Source organism: Chaetodon auriga, chromosome 5 (genome assembly GCF_051107435.1).
Source record: "Chaetodon auriga isolate fChaAug3 chromosome 5, fChaAug3.hap1, whole genome shotgun sequence".
NCBI lineage: Eukaryota > Metazoa > Chordata > Actinopteri > Chaetodontiformes > Chaetodontidae > Chaetodon > Chaetodon auriga.
In genome coordinates, this window is record NC_135078.1 from 17,666,143 (window position 1) to 17,691,800 (window position 25,658).

At 40.9% G+C, this 25,658-nt stretch overlaps 1 protein-coding gene across 1 annotated transcript in view; it reads right to left on the minus strand.

Annotated features, from left to right (window-relative positions):
* Nucleotides 1–25,658, minus strand: part of ipo11 (importin 11) — a 112,377-nt gene that overhangs the window by 55,721 nt on the left and 30,998 nt on the right. Inside the window, exons 11-19 of the mRNA XM_076730814.1 lie at nucleotides 24,905–25,057; nucleotides 24,514–24,557; nucleotides 21,862–21,952; nucleotides 20,640–20,687; nucleotides 17,337–17,442; nucleotides 8,266–8,392; nucleotides 2,258–2,291; nucleotides 1,819–1,859; nucleotides 1,588–1,704 (exon numbers count right to left, since the gene is read on the minus strand). Of these exons, the coding sequence (XP_076586929.1) occupies nucleotides 1,588–1,704; nucleotides 1,819–1,859; nucleotides 2,258–2,291; nucleotides 8,266–8,392; nucleotides 17,337–17,442; nucleotides 20,640–20,687; nucleotides 21,862–21,952; nucleotides 24,514–24,557; nucleotides 24,905–25,057 (761 nt within the window). The remainder of the gene's footprint in view (nucleotides 1–1,587; nucleotides 1,705–1,818; nucleotides 1,860–2,257; nucleotides 2,292–8,265; nucleotides 8,393–17,336; nucleotides 17,443–20,639; nucleotides 20,688–21,861; nucleotides 21,953–24,513; nucleotides 24,558–24,904; nucleotides 25,058–25,658) is intronic.

Here is a 25,658-nt window from a genome sequence, read left to right on the forward strand (position 1 = left end):
GTGTGGAGCCATGGCAGCTACAGCAGCAACAATCAGACCTGAACCCATGTGTGAAGGAGCGTAAGGATGTTCAGATTCTTCAATATGAATTTTGAAAAAGCATCAGTGTCACATCTACGGAAGTTTTACATTTGTTGATGTGTCTTCTGGATTATACAATGGGCATATATGTACGTTTGATGACTTGTTGAAGGGGTGACAAATGACTGAGTTAAGGTTTTACATTTTGCCCATAATGAACAAATTCATCATCGTGAACCAAAAAAAAAAAGTCAGCAGGTGACACCTTTCTACTCAGGTGTGAATATGAGACTTAACATTAAACATTAAATACATTGTCTTTGGACTGTATTCAGTCGAGTATATATTAGCTGTTTTATTCATGTTGTACAGAGTACCAACTTTATTGGAATCGGGATTGTACCTTAACAACTTTATATTCCATTTAAATGAAATTATTTGGTTTTAACCACTGGTAAAATTTGGGTGGTCAGACACCAAGTGGACGCCATCACTCTCATTCCTGTGTGAAATTGAAAAATGTGATGGCAAATTGTGTAATTTAGGTACAGTCGCTGTGCAGCCAGCCAACTCTAAGACATCCACTGAATTACGGACCTCAAAAAGTTTTCCACCACTTCCTCGTGCTGACTTGCGCTCACCCTTCTGATTCCCTATGGCGGCTATGTGGCCGCGCTGCAGATGCAACACTGGGATTTTGCGCTCGATTACACCTTTATAAAGGAGCTGGCTAGGAGCAGAGGAAGGAGTAGAAAAGAAACCCGACTCACAGCCTTGAGGGTAAAGATAAAAAGTAAGAAAAACAGACCCGCAAACCAGCCTAGGATGACATTTGTGAGACCAATGGCAGAAAAAGGAGCTAAATCTCATCACATCTGTCATCATGTTCATTTCAAGTCAAGCTGCACTCGTGGTTTCATTGACTAGTTTTCTCAGCTGCTGCCACTCTTTGTGGGTTCAAAATCCCTTGTGAGAGGAGTTAGAATATTAATGGGACTTCCACTGACGATAGAAGTTTAGCCAGGGCCAGAGACTGGTGAAGACTTAACCAGAATGACAGTTCACAAGGATGAAAGCCATTTCTGTGACAGATTTAAGTCAAGAGATCGTTTAAGGGAAAAGTGCTTAAAAGCGGATCTGAAAAGAGTCTGGGGGGGTCGAGAGGAAGGTCAATTTTTTTCAAGGGTTGACAGTTAAGTGGATTAGAATGACTTACTGGATGCTTAGAAAAAAACATAAAATCCATACGGCCACAAAAGCATCGCAGTGGCAGAGAAGAGACTGTATCATCACGGTAATGAGAGCAGACATCAGAACAAATGCTGCCTTAGGCCTTGTGATTTACAAACAGTCAGGAATTGGACTCGCAGTCGCTTCTGCCAGCACCAGTGTCTCAGGATGTGAAAAATTATTAATGCCTCGCAATCTTTGAGGACAGGTGGTTGTTTTAGCTGAGGTCAGTACAGCAGCTTCATTGGCGCTTCATTGACGACCATTTGAGCAGTCCTATAGATGGCAGAGTTACGTAATATAAACACTTGTTTGTTTGTTTGTTTGTTGTCTCACCTGGATGTTTACTCTCTCGATGACACAGGAGATGACATGGAGCACCTGCATTTTGGTGTCGCACTCTGTCACCTGCTGCAACAACTGGAAGAGCAGCCCGAATATAGACTCGAGGTACTAAACAGAGAGAGAGGAGAATTAAAGAGTTAGAAAAAGAGGAATGAGCAGCAGAAAATGTTAACTTACTCATAATTATAGCAACAACTTCTTTTGACTGGTACATGTACTCACAGGGAGGAATTGCTCTGTCCGGAACTCAAAGTCATCAACAGGTGATCACGAGTTAAGGATGAAATCAAATAGGATAGGTGTGCACAGTAATGCTTTAGCATAACTAAGATCGTACCAATCTGAATGTTACGGCTGTGTGTGTTTCCCTGTGCTGTTTGTCCCTTTTCCTCTCCTGTCCTCTCTGGCTCTGCCCAGGTGTGATTCATTGCTGAATGAGGTGAACCTGACCTGGGACTGAAGTGCTTAAAAAGCTCCTGTGCCAGCATCAGAGGAGAGGCTTGTGGTGTGGGCACTGCGGGTCTGGCTGCCTCTCAGCCTGGGATTTTATGTTGTGTTTTGACTTTTTGTATTTCGTCAGCCTTGATTTGAAGTGTTGTTCATTCCATAGGGCCACCTAATGGTGGGGTGTTACACTGAAAAGATAGTATAGGAAGGATATTGAGCTTCAGGGTTGTAGCTGTCTCAATCCGCACCTATAAGAAACAACAAAGATGAACATACAGTTCATTTTAGAAATCAGACATCATACTTGAACCCCTCTATTAGTCTGTCTGGATTGTTAGCTTATGGAAGCTAAAGAGGACGTACTGAGTCTGTACTGAACTAAGCCAAGAAAAAATAGAGCAAAAGAAAACTGCCACAGCTGCACATGCAACAATATCACCAAACACCAAAACTATAATTATGTTTTCCTTTAATGGCAGTCTCAGAAAGACCACAACAACAAGCTTTTTCTGACTGAACACTCTGTATAAGTGTGCACCTGCAGCAAGTTAGCTAAATACAGGCCGTTATAAAACGAAGTGGTCCCTGCACTCTTATAGACTCGTAGTATAATCTAGCAGGGTCAGAGTGATCGAGGTGCAAATGCTCAACAGGGAGACGGCGATGATATTGGAGATGGGGGATATTAAGGAAAGCAAACGAGTGAAGCGAAAGGTTAGAGACTGCATTACAGCCGGCCCTTGCCCTCAACAATTTCAATCCACGTTTAAAGTGTGAAAGGTATGCGCGTGTGTGTGCGTGTGTGTGTGTGTGTGTTTCTGACTTGGCCTATGTTTGGAAACACATTTCAGAATTAACACCAGTTAATGGGGATGTCTTGCCAAACTGGGGACTTAAGTTATGCCCAACTGGGAAAAGGTTAGGGTAAGTGTTAGAAAGTAGAATCAATGTAAGTCTATGTAATGTCCCCAAAAAATGACCCACATAAATGCTGTGTTTTTCCCTCTGTGTGTGTGTGTGTGTGTGTGTGTGTGTGTGTGTGTAGATGCAGACAAACATCAATGGTATCCAATCTATTAAAAGGTCTTTGCAAGCTTTGGCACAGCTGCATTATTTCTTAAGCCACAAAGTTTTTGGGTTTTTTTTTTTTAGCTTGACAAAAGACTCAAGAAAATAGTCTGGGAGCCTTCTTTGTGGTATTTGGTTAAAAGTTAATTTGGATAACTCACTGTAGATAAACAGTACCTTTTGTTGGATTATTTGTGTTGCATAACTCATTCTGCTATAAATAATACTGGCTGGAAAAATAAATCATATCGTCTCAATCCTTGTTTTCTCCATGTGCATATTTTCTATGGTAAACCCAAGATTCTACTTGTGTTATTTTGTAGGACAGCCTACATTTGCAGGAAGAAAATGTGTTTGTTAAATATTTTATTTTTCAGTTCATAAATCATTAATATATGCACATTTGTAGTCTCTTAAAACACACAAACGCCTCCACTGAAGTTTCTCTTTTTGGACTCTACTTTTCAGACTTTCACAGTTTTGATGCCAATCAATTCACTTCAAAGGTAAGTCAGCTTTCGGGAAGTCACTTACTTTGCACCATGCTTATATTTCTGCAGATCAAACCAAAGCATAAGCTCAGTAGTATCACAGTTCACTAGCTGGTGCGTTTTCCCAATTTTGAAGTGACTGATTTAAATAAGCAGCAAGCTTTCAAAAAAGCCTCCAATGAAAACAAAAAGCACAGCTTCAGTGCAGACCTGCCAGTGCTGCAGAGGATGATCGCAGCACAGTAACTCATTTCAGCTTCAACCTGCTTGATGACATTTATTCTTTCTATGACAGAAGTATGTGTTTATGAAGCACTGAAAAACAAACAGACTCAAAGGCTGCCATGATTCTCCCCATGTAAAGCAAGCAAAACTACAGCAACAACCATGATTAAACATGGTTTTATCAAAGCAGTGTATGTCATCAATATTTAAGACTTGCAACAACAGCATTGATTTCCCTTACAGTAACTTATTTGATTCTGAGGCCAGACATAAAAATACAGGTACTTTTCTGTGGAATACAGCATGAAATTCAGTCATTAAAATCACATTTGACACATCTGCATGGATGAAATTATTTGCATAATCTGCACAGAATTACCCTTAAGTCCGTGTAATTCTTTGATATTGAACATTTAACAAAGTTTTATCTTCAACGGCATGGCAGAAAATTGCCAATTCATTCAGAAAGACATGTCACTGTTGTGAATCTGTCAAATGGATTCAAACTGACTACAGGTTTAATTGTCCTCCATTCACAAGAAGTTCAAACACTCATCCTCTGTTCAAAGATTAAGATCAGGGGGGCCACTGTGAAATACACATTCAACATGTGAAACAGCTTGAAGTTAAATCTGAGACATTGCTGGATTTAGAGATGCACAAATGCCCCCCCCCCCCCCCCCCCATCCTGTATCTGCAAGATGATAAAATACAGAATAATGTTTCAGTAATGCTGCATACATTAAGCAGCAACAAAAAGAGTATGTTGATGAACGAGGCCCATCATTTGCCATCAGCACTGGCCTTGTTGGCAATTCAAACACTAATGAGAGAAACTGCATTTCAATTCCACAGCAAAGCGCAGAGGATAATTGAATGCTCGATGAAATACTCAGATGGGTCCCACAAAACACACACGCCCACGCACACACACACACACACACAATGCCTGACAATGACTCAGTCAAAACATTTGCTTCATATCATTATTCAGTCTCAAACTGTCTTTGAGGAATGCTAAAAACAGCAGGTTCAAACTGAATCGAAGAGTGATTAAAGGTTTAATCAGCGAACATTACACTGAACCGTCTCACTGAATCGAAAACAGCCGAAGAAAAGCTTCAATCTGGCAACAACTCAGAAAAAATCCCAACAAAATTGATAAGATGGTAAATTACAAACTCCAGCAAAACTACATTCGATATAAAATGAACGCGGACTTCCTTCAGGAAAATAATTCACCCAGTGTTGGTATAAACAAATGGCAGTTATTACCCGAGTTTTAGATAGATTCAATACAGATGGCATCAGCTGAAACGGCCCAGGAGTGGATCAAAGTTTCACCATGGCCTCGCAGACACCAACCACAAAGGCAATAAACAAGCATTATCAGGAAATTAGAATTAGAGCAGATAAACAGCCATAATTTGCACAAATTGTAGCTACAGCTGGCTTATCGTTCAAATCACAGGAAACGGAGAGCTATCTCATAATAAGCTTTTTGGAAGAGAAAGAAATGATTAATGATTAGTGTTCTGGATTTATTTGACCGTCTCACATAATTTAGCTGCAAAATTAATCATTTTACACTGATTAAAGACTTACACTGACAAGAAATATTCATATTTGGTATGGAGGGAAAAGCCTGATGTAATATGGGTGTCTGAGACAAATTCTGATCTGAAGAAAGACGCATTACAAATCACTCCGGTTTCATGTTTGCTAGGACCTCTCCTTGCTGTCAGGTTCTGATCTTCACTTCCAGCAATAATCTGTGGTTCAAAACCCATGTCTGTCACAATGCATTTACCATACAGTAACCAAAAACATGATTGAGAGGGATTATGATCACGAGGTAGAAATCCATATTTAAAATGCCCCAAAGCCTTCAAGCAGTCGAGGAAAAGTGAGCAGAAATGGGACAAACTGCTGACTAAAACATCACGGCTTGATGTCGTCAAAGCTGGCTTAACAGCAAATTCAAGAAAACATTTTTACCTCCCACTGGGAATGCAAATGGCCCGAAGACAGAAGGAGTTAAACATGCCACCAAGATTATTTTTAGCCTTCACTCAGTCAGTCAGTGAGTAAACATCAGAGAAGAATGCAGCTGTAGAGGAGAATGTATCAGAGGAAATGAGGATTCAGCTCATGAATGTCAGTAATAAATGCCAATGAACTGTTGAGGTGGGTGCACGCTTGTCTTTGTCGCACAGGCAAAGCTACCACAGGGTGTCAAATCTCCAAAAAAAAAAAAAAAAAAAAAAAATCACTATTTATCGAAGATATCTGTGTTTCTCAGCAAATACAGGCCTCATCGTTTAACAAACTGAACATAAATAAGCTTGTAAAATGACTCTCCACATCAGTAGTTCATCAAACTAAATCTAAAATCATTTCTAGAAAACAAAAATGAAGAAACCATGCTTCTGTGTTATTACATAACACCTGGATTGCACCTGCAATACATCAGCTGCCCAGCAAATCATACCCTTCCACTTCAACATCACAAAACACTGCAGTCAGGCTCCTCGGGAAGAAAGGGCATAACACACTTATTTTAGCCCCTTACGGGTTAATCTGAAGATTTCACTAATCACATTTAAGGCACAGGCTTGTCCATCATTTATATTACCAAGCTCATAACTCCCTACAAGCCTATTTGTTGCTTAAGGCAGTCACACAAAACCCCTAAATCAAATTAATGATGCAAGGTGACTGTGCCTTCGTTATTAAGGCGCCGAGCTCTGAAATGATCTCCTGGGGACATGTGGTTAGTATCTTAAATAACGCGTTTTAAATTAGGAATAGGAATTTTGTTCATTATCGCTGACGTTTCAGTGAAATTTACATAATAGACTAATCTTTAAAAATGTGCAAAAGGGTGGGACGGTTACATAAGTGGATAATACCACATTAATTTAAAAAATAAAACAAAAACACTCAGGTAAGGTGTCACAGTGTAAGGAATTGGTGCACAGAAAAGGATTTCCTTCTTAATGAAGACAAATCTAAAACTTTCTGATGTCACTCAGGACACTTAAACTGAAACCAAAACCCATTTAGCCCATTTAACATGCAGTTAATGACCATTTTGCTAAAATTAATGAAGATATCTTTATTTCTGCCTCTTCTGTCCTCATATATTCTTCCGTTTCTCTCATTTTCAAAAAAAGCACCTCATAAGACAATAAAGCAAACCCAAGTGGCCGTGCTGACGTATGATTATCGGGGAAAATCAATAAGTCGCTCTTGTCGATTACTCCTTTCAATAAAGTACAGAAGGCGAAATGTCAGAGATAAACTGGCAGCTTCTAATCCATCTGAACAACGAGGGCCACAGAATGGTAATAAAGACATTGGTAACCAATTGGTGTGATTGATAGGGGCCAGTTTACTCCATTAGGCCATTCAAAGTTTATGATCAATAATTAATTCTGCCCAAGAGGTTCTAATTGGCCCAGACAATATTGATCAGGAACCTATTATTGGTGAGCTGCTCAGTGATGCTTGTGTGAAGAGAGGCCACTGAAACTGTACGAGCCATTATGTTTACATGTGTGCTTCTATACCCCTAAGACAAAAAATGTACCTAAAATGGAGTTTAGTGTATTGTTTCATCCATCACATTAACATTATCAGAGCACGGTGTTTGAGTGGGCTCTGCCTCACATGTATTACTGACTCAATTATATTCTAATCCTTATTATATTCTAATCCTAATTATGTGTATTGCAACTAAGGGGAACGACAAATAAACACACATTTAAAAGTTCCTGCACACAAGGACGGATTATGAATTAAGAGAGGCAATTAGACGCAGAGAGACTGAAATCAGCCACTCATTAGGGTTCCATCTAACGCTGAGATTATGTTGAAATGCAATGTAAATAACACACTGAAATTTTCAGATTCCTTCATATAAATTCTGTTGAAAGAAAACACATCAATCAAGTGCATGGCTCATGAGGCAAGAAACCCAAGGATGGTGAAATGTAATTTGAAATGAGGGTGACTGTAATAATAATAGCCACTTTTCCACAAATAGGATCACACAGGGCTTATACACACAGGGTAATAGCTAAATAAAAATGGTAATGACTAAATAAAAGGCTTGATTATTAATCAAAATATTAAAAAAAAAAAAAAAAAAAAAAGCCTCTCTAAAAACACAAATCAAAATCCCAAATAGTATGCTGAGAAATCAGATGACAGCACCTTCCTGCAATCTCTGACTAACTATGTTTGTCTTTGTGTGGAGAACGTTGGCAGAATAATAGCTGTGGTTCGACGCCATTACACACAGAACTGTGTTTGTGTGGCTGACTGAGCACTTTCACTAACGGCCCATTTCAGTCATTATGAAGCCAATGTTTTCAGGGGAAGCTGGCATTTCAGTCACGATAAGCAGCACTGACTTTGTGTCTGTATGCCTTACCACCAAGTCAGGATCCTGCATGAGGCTCAGGATGACCTCGTAGAGTAAAGGTCGAAGGTCGGACTTGAACTTGACAGAGATCCACTGTCCTATTAGCCAGATGACTCGTCGGCGAATCAACTTGTACCTGGAGAGGCAAGAAGAGGAGTTAGCTCAGATGGCAGAGAATACTTTAACAGACTTCTTCTTCACACTTTCCATCCATATCACAGTTTAGAGAAATGAAGCAGCTTATCTCCACAGTGTAGCTACAGTATTTGGATCCGTTAAAAACAACTGGTCCAGCTATTGAAGTGATGAAATCGGTGCAGTCGTTGCTTATGGCTCAGTTTGAAATTACTTTTATCAGTGGCTTCTGTATGGTGGAGACTGGAGTCTAATTTGTGCTCTGGGGGAGAAAGCCCATATCTCTGTCCTCCTATTGCACATATCCAACTCCAAGTCTATGTCTAATTCAAGCCACACTCTGGTTGTTCACATTTCAGTGTGCATGTGTATGCCACCAGATTAAAGTCCCCGGAGAGACAGTGGTAAAAGATAGTAACACTGTTACACAGGATATTGGAGACCATGGTTTTACCCACCGTTGAGTTTTACAGTTTTCAAGTTTTACACATAAAAACAGTCTCAAAACATAACCCAGGGACAAACTGAGAACTAGGTGGAAAAAAAGTGTAAAGAATGACTGTGTTGTGTGTGGATTTGGTTAAACGAATGCATGCCAGCAAAGCCTGAGGGACGCGGACACGGACCAGTGACAGAAAAACTAAATCAGGGAAAAAGCATAGTTCATAAACTAGAATGATCACAAACCCACCGGGGCTGACTGCTGTGTGATATGAATTAAAACACCCTGTGCTGCGTGTCCCACATGTGAGACACGGCATGTTGGAAACTGGCGGTGTTTCGACAGTTGCATCGGCGGGCAAAAAGCGTCCCTCGGCATCTGCCCTTGTTTGTATCCAAGGCAGAAAGTGTGTCTGAGGACCGTTTTGACAGAAATGAGCGGATGGAGGGATGAAGGAACAGAGAGACAAGAGGATAAAGGACAGGGGGATGACACTCTTGTTGGCTTCTTGTCAAATATCCACAGGGAACCAGAGACCAGTCTGGGCCACGAGCCAGAAGATACTAAACAACAGCATGACTCAGGACTTGGAGATGGCAAACAACACTGTGTGCATGTGTGTCTGTGTGTGTGCAGGCGTGCAAGAAAAGAGAAACAGAGTTCGCTTGTATAAATAAGGACAAAAGCTTGTTTCTGTGTTTTTTTGGATAATTGGTTTAACTGATTTCCCAGTGCATTTCAAATAAATATTTGCCAAAGGAATATTGAAAACTAAAACGGGGGCCTGTAGATTACCACCGCTAACAGCATTAAGCTAAACGCCATTTGGACCTGATTTCTCATCATCTTAAAAGCACAAGACTGCGTTTAGACTCTCCTGTGCTACACTGCTCAGAGGCAGTGGAGCATGCAAGAAGAACAAACTAGCTTTCAATTACTTTCAACGGCAAACAAAGGAGAGCCAGACCAATCTGATTTTCTACAAGCTTTGATGGAGGCAGCAACATATGGGATGATTCCAACACGATAGAGCAGGTACGGCAGTGCCAGTGGACAATGGCCATGGGCACATTCCCAGAGCTCTCTCTATAGTCCGGTTCCAAACACCAGCTTGGCACCAATATACTGGCACCCTGATAACAAGTCGGTGACATCAAGAATAAATAATCAAATTACAGATGATTATCTGTTGTCACACTAAGGCTCATGCAGAGTAAATCTAGAGGATACTTTCTGGTGTCGCCTTCAAATATTCTTTAAAACAACCAGCTAAAAAATATATTAGTTCTTTTTATGCACAGTGCAGCAGACAACCTCTGGCTAATATGTTTAAGATTTTATGCAAGTTTAGACCACAAAATCATCACAGTCCATATACTGGTTATTATTCACTCACAGTATCTGTTAAAGTGACTGAAAAACCCCGACTCTGCGTGCATCATAAAAGAGTGGTGCGCGTTGAATGTCCGTGACTGACAAATATAGAATATCTGCTTCAGCTGGGGAGGCTACAGCTGGTAGTGTTTATTATTAGTGTGCTGGCAAAGTGGAAGAAAAGGATGGGAAGGCAGATGGACAGGCAGGTTGACAGGGGTATTTGTCAGTCAGTCAAAGGTGAATCATCCACAATAAACCTGCCTCTTCCATACAGCTGTCATCCTTCTGGCAAACACAAAGGAAAACTATACGGACAAAATATGAACTAAATGAAAAGCTGAATCCCAATGATCATTAAATGACACAGTGTTCCTTTCCTTCCCTGGACGTTGTTCAACTTTATAGCATGTGTGGTAAAATAGGTAACTGCAAACCCTGAGGCCTTTATGTGATGCCTCTTTTGCATATTTCATTTCATATTTAGTCTGGGCACATGTGCTGAAATAATGTGGATATTGCCACATTTCTGTAGTAACCTGATTTTCAAAATGTATGTAAATGGGAAAACCTAGCCTCCCTCAGATAATAAGGCAAATATTTCTTAAACTCAGGATATGAAGGGTTTCTCACAGTCTGAGCTAGAGATGCACTGAAACCAATATTGGATATTACAGCTGGGATGATATGCTTATCTCCCGGGTTGATACTATCACAATACTTGGGTGCTGATTCAACCTATATTGCGATTCTCAAGTATTGCAATTCGACAAGTATTGTGAGTCAATATTACAATTTATTACCATTTCTGTTTGCTTTTTTAACACTAGATCATGGAAGAAGCTGAGTCATACACTTCTAGAGACTGTATATAAATTTTCAAAAACAACGCATATCACATGTCACTCAGTCTTTCGGTACTTTCATTTCAGCAGCATCATTGCTATACTGCATAGAAAAGTTGTTTTTAAAGTAAACAGCCACATTTAGCTGTTCCTGCTCATCAGCCTGGTGCAATAAGAAAATAGGTATTCATGTTGTTTCCACAACTAGCTGTTGACCTACAACACTGTGAGCAAATGTCAGTATACTCACTACCACTCAAAGTCTACTCACTTAATGGTGTCAGCAACAGGTGAAAGACCTTGTAAGTCACAAAGAGAGCAGATACAAGAGACACAGTAGTAAACACAGTCACACTGAAACGAGTATAACCGTAAGAGGGAAACCAGAAAATGCAGACGTCAGTGAATCAACATTTATGCAGAGACAAATCGATTGGGGTTCATGCAACTTGGTGTGATTCATTCATAAGCCAGCCTGCTCATAATGCAGCAATGAAAGCCCATGTGGTGCTTCGTCTTGCTCATAACCCCAACATCTTATCTGCGAACATGCCAAACACTCCGAATGTGTTCAGGCTATAAAGCCAACAGAAACCCATCTATGGTGGCACATACTGGCAGTAAGAGAAAAGTAAGTGCAAGTTCCCCAAAGCACAGAATCATTTAACAGCATCTACTGGTCACCCAGGAGAGGGGCCAGCTTCTCTGACAAAACTTCACACAAAAGGTCAAGTCACAACAAGCAATGTCAAAATGCCAAAGGCTTTCTGTGCTGGCGAAGTCTGACAGCAGAATGATGAAACACACTCTGTGTCTGTATCTCACTGCCTGTCGAGGTGACACAAAAAGCCCCCTCTGGCTAGATGTCATTTTATACTGAGGGTGTGTGCGGCTGTGTCCAAGTAGGAGTCGTGTGTGTGTGTGTGTGTGCGTGTGCGTGTGCGTGTGCGTGTGTACACGTGCTTAAAGGTGACTTGCTGTCATCTCCGTGCTCTCAGACATGACTCATCACAGTTACGACACCTCTTTTGGTTGACAGGGGATTGACAGCCCGTCAAAGCCTAAGTGTGCATGCCGATAAGTATTAAGTATGATCGTGTTTGTGACGTCATCGTGCAAAAAAGTGACTTTTTTTTTTTTTATACAGGGTGCTTACTGCGAGCCTGAAGCTCAGCCACAGGTGTAAGTCACTCACAATACTTTTGCTGACAGATACTGTTATTAATATTTAGACTGTGGCTCCTTCATATTGAGTGATATGACAGACTTACGCAGGGCTCGAACTTAAATCAGTGAAGCCTACAAGAGGCACGATGACACAGTCAAAGCTCAATAGGAAAAAGATTACCCAACCCGCAAGCAAATCAGTAAACACACACACAGCTTGTACATGTATAGTAAGGGATAATACCTGGCAAGTTTTACATTCGATGATTGTAATGGATGACAGGGAGACGAAGAACCACCTGACATCAAGCAGACAGTGACTTGCGACTTGGTGACGTATTATTGCGCTTATACCAAAGGCACTTAGGTTTCATCGGCTCATGTAAGCACTTCTAATACTGCTTTTAAACATCATGAAGAATAGCTCGTAAGCCTAAGTATTTCTGTCATTTGCATTGTTAAATAGCATCGAGCATTCCTTTGAAAGAGCTTTGAAATCTCCACGCCTTCAGATCCACTTCATCACAGCTAGCGTGATATTAAAAGTTTTCTCCTCCTACTGTTGGTTGCGTTAAGTAGTTACGTTTTTTTGGTGGTGGTAGTGACAAATAATCTTAGCTCCATGATCTTCAGGTAAGCCTCAGTGTTGCTGTCCTTAACTACAGTTTAATACTGGAGCATTCCACCTGTGTCATAGGTGTCTAGTGACCACTAAAAGGTAACAACATGACAGCATCCAGACAACAACAACGCAGAATGTTCAGTAGGTTCAGTAGGTAGGTAAGACAGCACGGGTTGATACCAAGAGCTTGACTCTAAACTGCTTCATACTGGTCAAAGCCAATTTGAATCAGTCAAGTATGCAGTCTCCACCCTTCAGGACAGAAAGACATCAACCAGCTCATCAACACAGAAGGTCCACAGACAGTTTATGTCATGTAGAGCACCTGGCTCCTGATCTGAATGTAAATTAGCCCACGTGAGGTTTTCTTAAACTGAGATCTCTGTGGGACACGACGGCCAACAGGGTTCATCATGACAGACGATGGCTCCCAGTCATCTTCTCTTTTTCTCCCCAAGGCCACTGTGATGTGATGCACATTTATTTGCATGCCATGACATGTCACATCTGGTCAAAAATGCAACATTTTAAATCATAACTAATATCGTTACAACTCTGAAAGTATATTTTTGAACTGTTTTCGTTAAATTATCAATGGGACATTGTGTATAAGGCATCTGTCCTTTTTGCCATCTTAGCTGGAACAGACTTCATTACAAACACAGTAAATTTGCCACCCGGAGTAATACTGCCTGATTGTTGAAGTGAGCCCTTGTAACATCGAAGAATATCACAAAATGTCCCGTGAATTAATCCTGAACCAGGATTGATGAGCTGAATCAGGATCAATAAAATCTAAATGACATCCTCTCCTAAGGAAACAGCATGGTAACTGACACACTGTGCGCTGAGAAGCAGCAGGAAATCCTGCAGGTGTGGGAGCAGGTGGATGCAGACGTCTAGTCCAAACCTCAGAGACTGTCGAGGACATAAATCAATTTATGTCCACTCTAATGACACCGCTGTCTCAACAGAAACAGGCTTACTTCTGTTTTTTTCTTTTTTTCCAATTATACCTCTCCTGCTTAGCATATTGTTAACGTTTAGTATTTTATTGTTCTTTGTGATGTGGATCGAGATCCAAATAAGCAAGCTGCAAATGTACAACAGGCGAGTGTGTCGACCCGAAAACCTGCTTTGAAGGTGGCTTCTGGCGGATGCCAGTTTAAGTATTGTCCGTCTGCTTCTTCTGAGATGTTGCCAAGTGTGGGAAATAATTCAGACATCGCGTCTCTGTTTGGGTTTGACGGTCAACATACATTGCCTGTCCCCACCATGAGGAGAAATGCATCCCACATTATAAGAACTACGAAGTGAATTTGAGAGTTAATTTCACATTATTATTTTTTTCATATATATTTTTTTACATACGTGTGAACACACACAGTATGTGCTCACCTGCTGGCAGTGGAGAACAGCAATGATGCAACAAGATGGCTCAAGCAAAATGTACATTTCCAGAAGAACACAATAATTGCCCATATAATGTAACCAGACTATGTACAAACAACCAATGGGCTGAATTAAATTCAAATCTTCCAACAAGGGCTTCATTCCAGCACACTCAAGCATTTGGAAGAAATCCAAAACACAACAGTTCTGCAAACACAGAATAAATACATACACAGATTAGAAGCATTAAACGGGGGCCACCTTGCAGCCAGAAGGTGGACTACGTAAGGAAGCCAAAGCTAACAGTCATCAATACAGACTTACACACTGGCCAGGGAAAGTGCACCACTAACATCAGCTTGCAGGCTAGATGTTGAATTTAACATTAAACAGCATGTAATCATACCGGCAAATTTCAGGTTGGTCTGGTCAGATTACTTTTCAATAACACTAACAATACACTTTACTTTTCTCTACGGTGTAACAGCAACAGTGGCAGCCTGCCAGCTGCTGTCATTTAAACACAGACCCTCCAACTGCCGAGACACAAAGCAGCACTTCTGATATTTCCCTGAAGATCTTTGTATTTCTTTTAATAATAAAACCACTAATAGATTATATAGGACACACTGACGTGGTGTTAAGTGGTATTGAACAGACAGAAAAGGTATTGTTGAAAAAGTATTATCCGTGTGTGCCAGGAAGGATTACTTGAAGACTGAGCATTTGTGACATTTCCCAGAATTTCCCAGAGCACAAATGCTTCAACAAAATAGAGGCAAGTCGGCTAGCACAGGCCATTACAAGTAATCCTAAGTCCACAATATAACAGTTAATGACCTGATCCCCACAACTCCCTGATATCAGTGCACCCGTGCACCTTTTGGAATGAACTTGACAGCAGTATCAGTAAAAAGGGACATCCACCCACATTAAGCAGTTGCGTAAAGGGCTGATGTGTGCATGGTCAGCTTTGATACTAAGGTACTGCAGGTCCCTTGTTGAGTCACTGCCACGGCTGGGCACTTTCAAACGTGGGCCAGAACAGTATGGAACAGGGATTTTGAACTTTCTGGTCGCTGAGTGATAGTTATGTGCAGCTCAGCTCTCAAGCATATCCAATGCAGCGCGTACACATAATTTCAAAGTGTATAGACTGCAGCATATGGAGGGGAAATGGGGTGTACGAGAGCTCTGGCTGTGCTGAAAAAGCTGCTGCTATAAAAATAAGTGGTTTTAGATCTAACAAATGTATTTAGTTACTGGGTGATGGTGCATTTTATGTACTTGTAGTAAAATCACAGTCAGTAACAGTTAAACTCCTCATCTCAAACACTTTCTTCGTTGTAAGATTGTGTTCCCATTCTGAACAGTGATCAAGCATCAAAGAAACCTCTATGCGATGGCTCCATAAACTCGACCAGCAGGGTTTTATTCAAACATCGAGGAAGTATATTCTTGTGACTGATGCACTCCACTGGGATTTGAGAATGATATACAGAATTGTGACAGGATGTCCAACATTATGACAGACTAACAAATGTGAAGACAAGCACACTTAGGCAAACGAGCATTCAACCAAGTCTGCCAACATATATATACGGACACATACACACAGAGACACACACGAGAGAGAGAGAGAGTGAGAGAGAGCGAGAGAACACCAGCCTCTGAATAAAGAAACATCGTCAAAAATGCCCATGCTTTAATATGTGTGCTGAATCTACATTCTCAATGCAGAAGCCTCTTCAAAGGACTGTGGGAACATCTCAAAACTGACAGAAACACAGCCTGATTCAGCACCCCAGAACAGAGGAATCGATGGGAGTTGAAAAGTTTACCTACTGTCATTTATATAACTAACCTTGGCTTTGCTTAAAAAAATAAAAATAAAACAAAATCCTCTCCACACGAAGAAATAAGTTATCATCTAAGGACCCCTCTGTTGTTTCAAAAACAAGACAGGCACTTAAAGGACAAGGCTGGGCTTATCTTTTAACGTTTCATCCCTGTACAGTTCGCTCATTTTAATTTCTCAGGATGCTCGATTCATGCACCCCTCTCCTAATATGAGGCCTGACTGACATCCCCAATTACCTGACGAGCTCAGTTTATTCAAATACAAAAAAAATAAAACTTCAAGTATCAAAAAGTGGAGTCACACAGTGAAAGGAACTTTAAAAAAAAAAAAAAAAAAAGAAAGAAAGAAAGAAAGGACCCAGGCCCAAAGTGGAGGGGTTATTCACAGCTGCACTGTGTGGGAGAGGACATCAGCACGCCTGCACACTGACGTCAGCACCAACCCGAGGGGCCGACCTTTGGAGTGCTGCAGGCTTTTTGTTTTGATTGTCTTGGGGTGTGCGTGTGTGGGGCACTTCTTTGTTCTTCATATCACTCTCATCACCTCGCCTCTGCCCACCTGTTTCCTAACACCTTTCTGAAGCATTCATCTGTCAACTCAGTGTTTTCTTGTTACTGCATCTGACGGTTTGTAGAGTTTGAGGTTTGCGTAGTTTGTATTACTGGTTTTTTTCTATTTAAAGGAGCCCGTTACAGTGCTGACGCTGTCACACGTTCGACTGCTGAATGTAGACGGATGGTGTTAATGTGACTGTGACAGACATTGACTCAAAGTGTCAGCTGGCTACTTCATGAGCCTTTTGGCATGCACTGACTGAGCTGCTGACTGTAATTAATAGCTGGACAGAGGTTAACAGTCAATTAGCCTGAGTTACACTGAAAGGAATGTTAACCGTGAAATGCATCACACAACGTCTGAAAGTGAGCTCACATTCAGTAAAACAAGCAGGCACAGTTTCACTATTTCTGTTTCAAGCCTAAATAACATTGATGAGGCAAAATATTTTTTTTAATTCATTACAATATTAACACTGTCAGGTGTTATGAAGACAATACAATGCAGTCCAACTCCTCTATGCCTGCACGCATACGAGAGATTTGGGTTATTTCACCCTCCTAGACTTGGCAATTTTTCTTTAGGATTCTGCAGTTTGTGTACTAAAATGCAAAATGTCACAATAAAAAGATATTAAATAAACATGCTGACAGTTTCAAAAGGAACGCAACTCTTCCTACACATTACCTGTGATGGCTGACTTGCAGCTCTCCAAGAAGCTGATTCTTGAACCACTGGTCAAAGTCCACGTTGTCAAACAGCTCGTAGGCTGCCAGTCCCACTGCGTTGTATACTGCGGACAAAACGGTCAGAATAACAGTCAGAAAAATCACCAGTGGTCACAGTATTCTCAATTGGACGACAAATACTAAACTTCTAGAGAAGTACACAAAAAATGCATATGAACAGTCCGAGTTATGAAGAGCAATCTTGAAATATGCCACTCAACACTAAAACTTCAGTCATCCATGTCTTTAAAAGCACCTTTAAAGGGAAATTGCCTATTTTTTTCTATTACAGGATGTTCTTCTTTGAGGGTCTAATACATTCAATCACACTGCAAAACATATCATTTCTCATGTTTAAAGTCTGTTTTATGTGGGTTCCGCTTCTTCAAAATTGGTCTATCCAGTCCAACAAAACTGTGACAAGCTGTGGAGAATACAATCTCTGCAGACAATGTAGTAGGAGTTGGAATAATAGGAGAGGGGTAAAGGGGGCAAAATACAGTGTCAGAAATGGAAGGTGCTGAAATTAAAGTTTAAGGAATTTGTGTGCGCTGAGGTGTAACGAGAAGGAGCTGAGGTACGATTCACGTGTGTGTGTGTTGGAATAAGGGTAAACCCTCAGCTGAGGTGATGAGCTGTGTGCATGTGTGCACGTAAAGAGAAAGGAATCAATAACACTTTCATTTTGAAAGTTTTCTGCCATAAGCTCCCTTCCCCTTTTATTAGCCTTTTATTTTGGAAATCCAAGCTACTCAAGGACCCCCAGGTAAGATCCTACTACTGTTTATTTTGAAAAGCCAGTTTCTGCTATAGTGCATGCAGAAACAGCACGTTGGAGCAGTTGGCACTAAAAAGGATATCTGTGTATGAATTTGTAAAATTAGTTCTGTGTATCTGTGCATGTGTGTGAGTGTGTGAGTGTGTAGTCAGTTAAGATCCAGTGCAGTTCACTGGTGAGGGACTCCTGGCTCAGACTGGTCTCTCACTAGAGATTCATAATTTGCAGTTACAGTTAAAAATGTTAAAATGTTTGTAAAGCTACAGAGACGCCACAGAGAAGCAGTCCAATCATCTCAATCAGCTGCATGTCCCCACTTTCTAATAATGGTTACCATGGTGACTGGCAACTGCTGAGCGACTCCAGGGATCAGACAGTTCATTTAATACAGATTAAGCTGAGAGGCGCTACTCAAACTCTATCTTAGTACTCAAAGAGCATCATTCCCGTCGCCAATATTTCTACATCATGATGGAGAGTGGACTCCATTGAAGACCTCGCTGTGTTTTGAGACGTCCATGTCTGCCACAAACACTGCTCGGGACAGACAGACACGACTACGCGTTCTGTTCGCGTATCCCGTGCACGTCAGTCATTGGCTGAGCAGTCTGCTATCCCACCGAACCCAGTAAACACGACAGTGATACATTTAAAAATGTGGTGGAGGGATGCTGTAAGAGTGCTCCGGCTGTGAAGAAGGAAAACTCGGATAGAAAATATGTTTGCAGAAATCTTTTTACGCTTCAAAACTTGGTTTCAATCGTGCAAAATCTTTTTACTCCAGTTGAAGCTTTTAAACACTGACTTTCAACCTTTGGAGGCTTTTTTTTTTTCCAGTTTCAACATATGACATGGTATTCATCCCGTACGAGGCTGCCGCTGCCCACAAGTATGTTGAGATCTGCAGTTGGTCTATGAGAGTGTGTGTCGGTGTGTGAGATGGAAAGAGTGAGAGAGAAGCCAAAGCAGAGAGAGGAAGGAGACATGAAAACACTGTAAGCGTCTCTCAGAGTTATCTAATAACTTTTGAAGCAGCTAAATGCCCCTCAGACATATTTTCTCTCATTTATCATAACAAAAAGGTTGACGGATGGAGGGACAGGCACAAAAGATGGATGAAGTCCAAAGTTGGTCCTTATCACAAAAACAAAACTTTGAGGAGTTACGATTTATGCGTTAATAAAACTGTAATGTTCTTTTGCTGTCAAACGGTAGAGCTCTGTAAAGTGTGGCGCCTCACGATTCTTAATTCTTCATTAGTACATTGATTATAACATTTTATGTTGTTTATAGATTTCTCTGTTTGTTGTTACTGACACAGCTCAGCTTCCCTTTGAAGCATTTCCTGCTCTACAGCACTGCTACATTAATTTGGCTCTACAAAATGAAATGTTCATAAATTTTCTATTGTGTTTTTAGTGGTCACAAAAAGGCGTCTCAGAGGGCTAATGGCGCACTCAAAAATACTTAGCCACTTCTAATGTACAATATATCAAAAAGCAGAAGTTAATTATGCTGCCAGTGCAGCATTAAAATGACAAATGTGGGACTAACACAGGCGCTGCAAAAAATACATTAGCACAAAAATTTAAACAATGTTTCAAGGATGGTTCATACTTGGTTGAATGCCAGTTAGTAACATTTGTCAGCTATAAAAAGGGTCCAAGCAGGTGGGCTTGGTTTTGCGGCAAATATGGTTGTTATGTGTTATGCATGACAAATGTCTTTACAGCACACCGGATGGACTAAAGTACCTGTTCCAGTCTTCAGCTTACTGAAGCAAGCTCAGGCATATAATGCTGGATTAGGGGCTCAGCAAAACACCATACCCTCTTTTTTGACAGCAGTATAATTAAGGTCCTGATCTGTAATTGTATTAGCACTGTTATCAAGCGCCCATTCGGCTCTTCAACCAGCTCTCACAGCCACAATTATCAGCCACTGCTGCTACCACAGCACGGCTTCATCATCCAGTGCTGTCTGCTGTTTTATCAACACTGTCAACAGACTGCTGAGATCTCAACAGGCATCCAGCTTTAACAAAGGCCCTGTTAGCAGGCAGTCCCCGACTGTCTGTGATTTAGTTGTGTATGCCATAAAACCACCTGAGTGGCAGCCTTGACCTGCCAAAGACTCATAAATACTAAAAGAAGGTGGAGAGAGGAAAAAGAGAGGGTGGAAAAAAGACAAAAGAGGGGTAAAACAAGATGTCCAAGGATCTGAGAGAGCAGTATTACAAGAATTGATAACATTATCAAAATAAAACAGGAATCTATAGGTACAATCGTTATTTTATGTGATTATTCAGACTCTGTATCTTAACCTGAAATAACTGCTATGCATCCTGTATGCATCTATGTCTCAATTTATCCTGCTCTCACTCTTTGAGTCCAGATCAGTCATTCAATGCACCTGGAAGACAGATTGTGCCAAGTACTTCGGCAGCTTCTAAGCCAGCAAAGCCTGATGAAGCCTTTGACTCACCTGCATCCTTCATTAGCAACTGGACAGGGTCTTCCACATTGGTTGGGCCTGCAAAGACAGATACATACTCTGGATGTTATATCGGTGACGAGACAGAGTGCATTTGAAAGATAAGTGTTCTAGCTATGTGCATTCAGTTCAAGCATTTTTAATGATAACAGACGTTCTGCAGGAATGGACCCAGTGGCTACATCATAACACAGTTATAGAGGCTTGGACTCCACTGCATCAGTCTAGTTTTGGTCATTTTACTGGTCTGTTCTCTCTTTCTCTATTAGTCATTGTTGTGTACTCAAGTCTCAAAATCAATAGCTGCCTCCCTTCAACCATAGAATTGCCCAATCTGGCATCTTCCTTGGTCCAGCAGAACCCATTTCCACTCTGTCAGATGAAACCAAAAGCAGCATGGGAGACAGGCCGGAAATGGACCCTGGAAGGCGGCTGTTTGAGCAACGGCACGGCTAATTGAGCACCAGTACAAGAACTACATGCCAGCCCCACCTGCGGCATTGTGGTAGGTGGGTGTTTGTCACTGACTGATTGACTAGGGAGTTAAGAGTGATTGCAGTGGTGGGGGTTGATACCAGGGAATGGTATGTTACACATACCGGGACTGCTAAGGGCAACATGAACAAAAATTGCTTTGTTTGTTTTCTGATATATGAAATATACATCTCTTACTCTGAGGCAAGGCCACATTTCATGATGACAAACAGGGATAAACAAATCTGAGGCCAATTTTGCTTTACAGGAAACGGAGGCATACTGTATGTGCAGTGCAGCACAAGCCACATTTATCTCTATAGCGGCTTTAAAACACAAGGCACTTTGCATAAGGTGTATACACGCATTTAGAAAACAATAAAAATTCACAAGTGAGATAAAATATGCTAAAAAATGGATCTTTATGATATGATTGGGATGGCCAAATATTGCACAGATCTCTCAGCTTAACACTATAAAATCCAATAGCACCACAGACAGCCTCCAAAATGACCATAAAATTGAAAATAAACAGCTCCAACAAAACTTAACTTTTTTACCTTCATGAAGGTGAGATTTATTGCAGAGCTGTATTGGAAAACAATAGTTTTCACAAGGTGCGCCTAATGAACTGGCTACTGAGTGCATGTTTCCCTCGCATTGAAAGGATTTTAAAAGGTTTGCTGAGAAGAGAGCAGACTGTGCTTTTGGCATGTAATAATATTTGAATTTAACTGACCCTGGAGATTCTGAACCATATCCAACAGCACCGGTGTCAGCGTCTGGCTGTAGTTGTGGAAGATATCCAGGAACAACACTTCTGTACAAGGCTAAATAGAGGAAAAGAGCAGAGGAGACAAAAAGATAATTAATTGGTGGAATAGATGACACGCTGTGCACGATCACTCGCTTTCCTCCCACCATCACAGCTCTTCCCATTCTGAGCAGCGTGCTGCGGTATTGTTCGGCACTCATGGTGAGGGGGGAATTTCACATGAAGTTCCATCAGAGCACACCCTCAATAAACACAAAGAAAAATGTATACAAAGAGGCATGTGCACAAAGACAATGGCAAACAATGCCTTGAGCTCCCAGTTCAATAAAAAGTCAATGTGACATTGTCAGGGGATTTCTGTTTATTTGTGTGTGTGTGTGTGTGTGTGTGTGAGAGAGAGTGCGTTTTCAAACAGAGAAATGGTGGTTCACCCACCTTCAGTAGTTTATTGGCTTTTGCTGTCAGAACAAAAATCAATATTAAATGAAGGTGTCAGAAATCTAGTTCATAGCTGCATGCTACAGCGTGTGTGTATGTGTCTGTGACGTTTCACAGCATGCAGCTTTAACCTTTATGCACTCTCGGCCAGAGGTCAGATGACACTTCTAAAAAGCCAATCTAGCATATTGCTTGTTTTGTTGGGAAAATATAGATGTGTTAAAATTGAGGCAAAGGTCCTCTATAATCAGTTATTAGAATTGGTGGCCATGAAAGGAATAGATGGGCAGTGACATGAGATCTATGAACCACCCTGAGCACCATAACGTGCTACTACGAGGGTCATACACTGGCCCCTCACTGCACTGACATATGTTCACAAACCTCCAGCCTTCAGGACAGTGATTATTTCTACATTACAAACAAATCATGAACTCAATTCTAAAAAAGCATGTCAGCAAGCAACAGGCCTTTAAAACAGAGTACCATTTAAAACTCTTAGACCACCCTGCAATTTAGAATGAATCCCACTTTTTTGGCCAGCTGTTTATACATTTAAAGGTATTTCACCAAAACACCCGAATATTGTTCTATCAAAAAGGAAGATTGATGTAATAAAAAGTCTGTTGAAAACAGTGTTTTCTGAGAATTCTAGATCTTGAAGTAATTAGCTACATAATAAGCTCTAATAAACTGTAATTCCACCTTTATTTGTGAAGCAGTGTGCTTAAAATGAATAACACCTTTTACAACAAGACCTTTAGGTTGAACAAACCAATGTTTCTGAAGCGATAACAGTATGTTAGTGGGGCTCAACGTGAGGAGGGGGGGTAAGATAAATGAGGGGTTGACAGGGGGGAAAAAATTCGACATTGGAGGAGAGATCACATCATGACTCAGAAAACCAGATGAAGATAAACCAGGACTAGACAACTTGGCGCAGACACAGACAGGATCCCTGGGGACCACTGACCGCTTTATGATGTTACAATGCACACAACATACCGCTTATATCACCACATAAAACACTGCTTTGAACATCTGAAAATAAAGCACATACTACAAATATATGTGACAAGTAATATTGTAGCAATTCCATTAAACTGAAATCTTCTGTTATGCTTCTTTTAATCTAAATTTCTATGATTTTGAGGTTGGACTTAAGCAATATGCTGTGTTTTTTTTTTTTTTGGTTTTGCAAATTGCAAGACTGCAAAATTTAAGTTTTAAATTTGGGCAGACTACACTTTTAAAGAATGATCGTTTTACCCTGGTTGAAACACAGGGGACAAGTTTAAGTTTTAACAATGCTCCTCTTCTCACTGCTCCTGGATGCCGTCACGCTTGAGGTACCAGAGCAGGGATGCTGCTGTGGTTGTTTTGTGGGATCTGTGTGTACAACTAACATCACTGGGCACTTACAAACGCAGAAGTGCTTGACATTTTACTGCCTCTACAGAGACATGGGGCACCTTTCTTTATGCGAGCTTCTGTTTCTCCCCTCTCAATAATTAATAAAGTAGAAATACGCTCTTACTGTTGTATGCCTCCGCTGATCAGTTTACATGCTTGTCTGTCCAGACTTTGAAGGAATTTAATAAAAGGTATTTAGTGATGATTCTAATGAATAATTTCCAGAGAGAAACATGCTGTCTTCACTTCGAGACTGTTTTGACAGAGGAGTACAGAGGACTGACAGAGAGCTTCATCACATGGTGCAAGAACGATCACCTGAAGTTCAATGTCACCTAAACCAATCAGCTTAGGGGTCGACTACAATGCGTCAGATATGGATGCTGCTGCAAAGAAGCTACTAACTGTAAAACGTGGATGCTTCACACACATCTTCAGCAGCACAGAAGATCTAAACAATCACCACAGTTTCAAGGTGGACACCCAAGATTAGTGTCACCAATTCAGCATCTGACCATATGTGAGATATGGTCACAGTCCCGCCTTCTGTTCCTGAGTTATGGTGTTGAATAATGGCCAAAACGTGCTTTTGCAGAACATAATGATGTCACAGTGAAGTTGACCTTTGAACTTTTTGATGTAAAGTATATCGTATGAGACATTTGTGTGAAATTCTAATGAGTTCATCCTTGACTTCAAGTGAACATCTGTGCCAAATTTGAAGAACTTCCCTCATGGCGTTCCTGAGAATGGGACAGTACGTACCCGTAGACTGTATTTCCAGGAGTCACCACCTGTTTCTTCAACAGCTGCAAGACAGAGAGGAAGAAAAGAGCACAGGTGAGCACACATTAACGCTGTTCATGAATACCATTTTTTTGACTGTGCAGATTATCACATAAAAATCAACATTCAAGAAATCATTATTAATGCTCTTCTGTACTGCACGTGTTGAACTTACACAAAAACAATACATCAATTCAATAAACAACCAATTCTGGTGAAGCCTGCATACAAAGTGACACTGACTGTAGAACTGGCTGAACCTCGCTATTCTGGACTTCCCAAGAACACGCCTGTTAGCTCTGCCAGTCTGTGGGTCCAGATAAGTCTGGACATTTGGATTCAGCCCATGTATCTGGGGATGTGCTATTACCAAAGCTCTCAGGATCCTCTTCCCACATTGCCAGCTCTTCCTCTGTGAGAAGGAAGTAGTGTGAGACGAGCCGGCGTCCAATTTCTGTCAGTGTGGGGTGTGTGAAGAAGGCTGTCTTGATCTTGTGAGCTTCCAGACTCTCTGGTTTACTGTCTGATGGAGCAATGGGGTGGGGGGGATAAAGGAGAGAAAAAGAAAGAATTAATAAAAGAAAGATATTTCCTCATCCATTAATCTGTCGAACACTGTTACCACCACTATATTTGTACTTTTTCTACACTTCTCAGCTTTAAAGCCATTTTACAGTGGATTCGCAGCAATTGCAACGATCAGTATAAGTATATTAAGTACCGGATTTTAAACAAAGACGTTGATTTTAGGCAAAAGCTTCTGTTCTTCTTCTGTCGTCTGCATGCAAACTTTAAATCTATACTACATCTTTTCATAGTTTCTAGTGAAAAAATATCCCTGCTCTGCTGCTCCTCTTGATTCTCAGTTAAAATGTGGATGAGTTATGTAAATCTTATTGTACCTCCCGAGCCAAACCAATACTCAACTCAACAGATCGCTGGTCATTTCACTTTCAAACTTCCAGTTTACCTGTGGCACCTGACCCTCATGCCACTACTGGTGTATGATATGGTGTATCATACTGGTGCAGTACTCAGGGCCCTGTTCTAATACCCTCAGACATGCCTGTCTGTCTATCAGACTGGCAGCATGGGCCTAATAAATAAGTCAGGTGGCTGCCCTG